General features: G+C 44.1%; 1 protein-coding gene across 4 annotated transcripts in view; it reads right to left on the reverse strand.

The window, feature by feature from the left end:
• ZC3H14 (zinc finger CCCH-type containing 14) overlaps positions 1–941 on the reverse strand; it is a 37,096-nt gene extending 36,155 nt beyond the window's left edge. For 2 of the 4 annotated variants that reach the window (XM_074365173.1, XM_074365170.1), the window contains exons 1-2: positions 741–940; positions 263–305 (exon numbers count right to left, since the gene is read on the reverse strand). In XM_074365173.1, coding sequence (XP_074221274.1) covers positions 263–305; positions 741–776 — 79 coding nt within the window. In that variant the 5' untranslated portion in view covers positions 777–940. Of the gene's footprint in view, positions 1–262; positions 306–740 lie in introns of all 4 variants that reach the window. The other 2 variants (XM_074365171.1, XM_074365172.1) reach the window with 2 other exon arrangements.
• Between the last annotated feature and the right edge of the window lie 5,059 nt (positions 942–6,000).

Consider the following 6,000-nt stretch of genomic DNA (forward strand, 5'->3'; position numbering starts at 1 on the left):
CAGACAAATGTTAAGGAAAATATGATAAAGCCTCAAAAAAGCTAAACAATTTCAAAACACCCTATTAGAATGGGGTTTCGGGGGGAAAAAATACAAAGCTTTCACTGAAGACGGAAAGAAAAGAAGTAACCTGGGAGTTATCAGATTTGAATGCAGAAGGGCGTCTCTCCCAAGTCAAAGGTACGATGGGAAAAAATGCATTCACTAACATTCCGTTCGCTGCAAACTCTAAAGTCCATTAGGCTAACAACAAAAAACTTACCCACATAAGCTCCTAATTCTTGCAATTTCCCCTTAATGGCACTCTGAGGGAAAAAAGACAAACGTGCATGAGAAAGGCGGCCCTTGGAAAACAGACCGACTGCAGCGCAGAGGCAACTTCGCGAGTGCGCGCACCTCCGGCCCCTCGGCGCTCGGGTGGGGGCGGGGAGGCTCCGCGGCCCCCTCCCCGGGCCCCTCACCCGCGGCGCCCCCTCCAGCTCGCCGCGCGGCTCTCGCCCGGACCCCCACGCCTCCCTCCGTTTCCCGGCCGCTCCTTCCTCAGCCGCGACTGCGCCCAGGCCCGAGGCGGCCTGGCGTAGGAGGCCCCGCTCGCCGGCCCCGCGGCCCTTCAGGAGCGCCCGGCGACCAGCAGGCCGCGGTGTCCAGGCCGGGCCCACCACCCCCGTTACTCCTGACAACCGCGCGCCCGCCCGCCCGCCGAGGCCCGGCTTCCCGCCCCCGCCCGACGCTGGCCTCACCCGGATCTTGCGGCTGATCTCGGTGCCGATCTCCATGGCTCCGGGGCGGGCGGCCGGCTCAGCACTGCGCAGCGTTCCGCTTACTGGTAGCCGGACGCCGGCTCCCAGCCCGCAGCCTCGCCGCCACCGCCACCGCCGCTCCCGGCCGCGCGCTCTGCGTGACCCGCCCCCACCGGCCCGGCGTGCCGGGGCGAGCCAAGTCCAGCGCGCTTGCGCCTGCGCCTGCGCCTGCGCCTGCGCACACTTGGGCTCGCGGAGCCTGCGCTCTAGCGACCTCTGCTGGCGGCGAGGAGAGCAGCGGCGTGCGGACGACCTCGGCTTTTCTTCGCCTCTACAGGCACCTGGGGAGCCGTTCATTCTTCGCTTTCCTCGCCCACACTCTCCTATGGAGAATAAATATGAATTAAATGTGCAGCTAAAAGATCCCTGGCTTTGATGTGAGATCTGAATTCTGATCGAACCTTCACTTAGTGGGATATTGGTCTAGATACCCAAAGTATTCAGTTTTCTTATCTGTAAAGTAGAGGCTGCCTCCTAGCGGTTGCATTATAATTGCACTTGGAGGGAAAATGGACTATCCGGTGCAGCAGAACCGATCCATCTTAGTCATTTCCTTGACTCTTCAACTACCCTGGTTCTCCTGTGACTGGTTCTACCTCCCTTCTCCCAGGCCCATCCGTGACCTTTAACCAGAATCTAATCCTCATCCTCCTGCTCCTCTCTCTCTCCTTTGGAGAACTCTTTCATTCTCAGGACTTCAACTCTCACCTCCATGAAAGTAACTGAATTTTCCATCAGCCCTGAATTCTCACCTAAACCCCATTCCCAAATTCCAGATAACTACAGGCATTTGTATTTTCTCCAAATTCAGTACATCAAAACTGAAGTCTTTATCGTCTTCCCCCTCCGCCACTCAAATTGGTTTCTGCTCCTGACGTCCTCGTTTCTATCAATGGCACCTTAATTCTCCCTATCTCTGATCATAAATCCTTAGAATCAGAGTAAGCATAGAGAAAGATCTCCCCTCTCCCCATATCTGCTAATTCCTGAAGTACTCTTCATTGGTTATTAATTACTGCATAACAAATGACCACACACTTAGCAACTTAAAACACACACATACGTCAACTTGTGGTTTCTGTGGATCAGGAATCTGAGCGCACAGATTAGCTAGGTCCTCTGCTCAGGGTCTCATAAGGCTGCAGTTGAGGTGTCAGGCAGGCTGTGTTCTCATCTGGAGGCTTGTCTGAGGAAGAAGCCACTTTCAAGCTCATTCAGGTTGGTTTTTTTGGTTTGTTTGTTTTGTTTTGGAGGGAGGTAATTAGGTTTATTTATTTATTATTTTTTAGTGGAGGTACTGGGAATTGAACCCAGGACCTCCTGCACGCTAAGCACACACTCTACCACTGAGCTATACCCTCCCCTTCTCAAGCTCATTTAGATTTTAAGCAGAATTAATCTCCCTGATGCTTGCTGAGTGAGATCCCTACCTTTTTTCCTGGCTATTGTCTGGAGACCACTCTCAGGTCATAGATGTTGCCCACAGTTCCTTGCCAGGGGCTTCTCCAATAGGGCTGCTCAATAAATCAAGCCCTGGAGAAGAGTGTCAGCTCAGGGAAGGTCCAGTCCTTCTTTTTTAAGGACTTTCATTTGATTAAGTCAGGGCCACCTAGGTCTGACCCCGAAATCAACTGATTTAGGGTCTTAGTTACATCGGCAAAATCCCTAACCTTTGCCACATCCATTAGCTGCAAGCAAGTCACGTGCTGCCTACATACAAGGGGAGGGGATTACAAAAGGTGTGAACAGCAGGAGCAGGAATCTTAGGGCTGGCCACCTACTGTCTGTCTGCCACACGGCCCTTCATCTCATATATTCCTTTTTTCCTTCTGAGTTCCCACAGCATGTTTGTGGGAGCTACTAGTATAACATAATATCCTTTCTGTGATGTTTACTTCATTTGTGTGTGTGAGTGTGTATGTGTGTCTGTTTGTCCTCTCTAACAAAATTATAAACTCCCTGTAGGTCTGTATTTCTCCAAAATTTCTTTTGGGGTGCCAGACACATAGTAAGCACTTACTAAATATTTGTAGGATAAAATAAATTCATGATCTAAATTACAAAAGCATTTCTCACAGATAAATCCAGTGATCGTGCACTCATTCAACGTTGATAAGAGGCAGCAGAGCAGAGTGACTGAGAACAAGGACACAGGAGCCAGACTGTCTGGGTTGGAATCCCAGCTCTACTACTCCCTCTGACTCCTTAGGCAAGTTGCTTATCTCCTCTGTGCCTTAGTTTCCTCATCTGTGACATAAGTATAATACCAGTTTCTCCTTCATAGAGTTACTATGAGGATGAAGTAAGTTAATAGTTGAGAAGTATTTCAAACTGTGCCCATTGCAGTACTGTTTGCTGGTTAAAAATTAAATGTCTACCCTGAGACAGATGCTGTGCTAGGATCCAGAGCACAAGGATGAGCAAGACCCAGTCTCCACATTTTCTTTTTTTTTTTTTTTTTTTTGATAGACTTTTTTTTAGAGCAGTTTCAGGTTTACAGCAGAATTGAGCAGAAAATACAGAGTTCCCACATAGCCCTCCCCACCCACACATATATACTCACCTATCCTCAATATTCCTCATCAGCGTGGCCTATTTGGTACAATCGATGAACCAACATGGACACATTATTATCAACCGAAGTCCATAGTTTACATTAGGGTTTACTCTTGATGTTGTACATTCTATGGGTTTTGACAAATGCATAATGACATGTAGCCACCATTATAGTATCATACAGAATAACTTCATTGCCCTAGAAATCCCTTGTGCTCCATCTATTCATTCCTCCCTCCCTCCAAACCCCTGGAAACCACAATCTTTTTATTGTTTCTGTAGCTGTGCCTTTTCCAGAATGTCATTTGGTTAGAATCATACAGTTTGTAGCCTTTTCAGACTGGCTTCTTTCATTTAGTAATATGTCTTTTGAGTTTCTTCTATGTCTTTCATGGCTTGATAGATTTTCTTTTTAACTGTACATATATTTTTTAATTTACATATATGTACTGTTCATTGTTTCTAAGAACGTTTAGAGCTTTAGCTTTTTAAACATACATAGTTATCAAAGGAATAAAGCCAACCACAAAATAAGAATTAACTCAAAAAGATACATACACTCTGTTATGAACAGCAACATTGTAATTTTCAAGATATGGAAGCGTCCTAAGTGCACATCAGTAGTTGAATAGATAATGGAGATAATAGATTACAAAGCTGCATCTTACAGGGGAGCACCTGGAACAGTGTTGGACCACGGAACACCATGGGTTTGGCAGGGTTACCAACTCTGTGATCGGGACACACTACACACTCCAGCGATCTGAATATGCGAGTTCTTAAGCAGCCTGCAAGTCTCTTCCTGCATAATTTTCAATGGATTGTCTTGAAAGTTAACTCTTTCTTGAATACATTTTAATAAAAGTTTCACTAGTCCAAATACATTTTAATGAAAACATTCTCTATTTTTCCAAAAATGTTCTATCAGTCTTATCTAAATACTGACTAAGGATTTTGTACCCAGTAATGGCAAAACATGGGTTTGCATCCTTAGTTCTGAAATGGTGGGTAGAGATAGAAATGATGTTCTTGGCTTTCGGATTGTGAGTGTTGAAAATGCAGAGACTCGAGCGCTCTAATATTTGCATTATAGGGGTCCCAGAAAGAGAAGAGAGAGAGGAAAGACCTGAGAAAATGTTTGGAAAGGTAATAACTGAAAACTTCCCCAACTTGGGAAAGGAAATAGTCACCCAAGTCCTAGAAGCACAGAGAGTACCACACAATTAAGAGTAAGGAGAAAATATTAAAATTAGCAAGAGAAAAGCAACAAATAACATACAAGGGAACTCCCATAAGGTTACCAGCTGATGTTTCAGCACAAACTCTACAGGCCAGAAGGGAGTGACACGATATATTCTCCAGTTAAAGTGATGCAAAGGGGAAACTTACAACCAAGAATACTCTGTCCAGCAAGGCTGTCATTTGGACTTGATGGAGAAATCAACAGCTTCACAGATAAACAAAAGCGAAAAGATTTCAGCACCACCAAACCAGCTTTACAACAAATGTTCAAGGAACTTCTCTAGTTGTCAAACCATAAGAAAAGAGAACAAAAAGAAGAAAGAGAGAGAAAGAAAAAAGAGTCCTACAAAAGATTGCTTTGGCTGGTTTGGGGTCTTTTGTTCCAGTTCTGTGAGGAATGTCATGAGTATCTTGACAGGGTTTGGGTTGGATCTGTGGATTGCTTTGGGTAGTGTGGCCATTTTGATAGTGCAGATTCTTCCAATCCAAGAGCACAAGAAATCTTCCCATTTCTTTGTGTCATTTCAGTTTTTGGAGTATAGGTAACCTCCTTGGTTGGGTTTATTTCTAGGCATTTTGTTGTTTTTCATGTAATGGAAATGTCTCTGCCCATTATAAAATTCTGGTTTTGAAGTGAAAAAAAAAAGTGAATGAAGGGCTGCAAAGGGCAAAATATCCTTTTTTATGGGTGAGTTGTATTCCATTCAATTTAGATTCTTGCAGAGGATGGTAATTTACATAGTGAGGGATAGTGGGTACTCACCAAGCTATCAAAGCAGATTAATTTCTTAACTCCTAAGAAAAGATGTCAATGTACCACCAAAACCATAGTTTCCTTCCCTTTTGTTGAGCATCTGTTTGTGTAGAAATTAAAAATATTTTAAACTTTATTTTCATAAGCATTACCTCTATATGAAGAAAAATGTATTATATGCCACTTCTGAGTAACAAAAGAAAATAAAGATATAGATATGTAATTGATTATTTATCCACATAATATCTCCAGATGGATACATAGGATTGTGGTCACACCAGTTACCCCAGAAGGAGAGCAGACAGGATAGGAAGGAGACTTTTCACTTATATCATTTTCTACCTTTTAGGGTTAAACCATATAAATTGCTTCACTTCCTTCCATACAAACATAAGCCAATAACTTGATGCCAAACACTTTGAAGGCATTGTTCAAGTGGCTTGTCATGGGGCTGTTACTGTCAAATTAACATGGTTGTGGGAAAATAGAGCTTAAGTACTTAGTCAGCAAATGGCACTTGTGGACTGTGAGGGAGGAAGTTCAACTCATTTGTCTAACATTGCTTGGGTTTTACGATCATTTTCTATTTTTAAAATTCTTTTATTTTCTTCCCGATTCAATTAACAAGTTTTTATTTAGTGCCTACTC

Source organism: Camelus bactrianus, chromosome 6 (assembly GCF_048773025.1).
Source record: "Camelus bactrianus isolate YW-2024 breed Bactrian camel chromosome 6, ASM4877302v1, whole genome shotgun sequence".
In the NCBI taxonomy this organism is placed as follows: Eukaryota; Metazoa; Chordata; class Mammalia; order Artiodactyla; family Camelidae; genus Camelus; species Camelus bactrianus.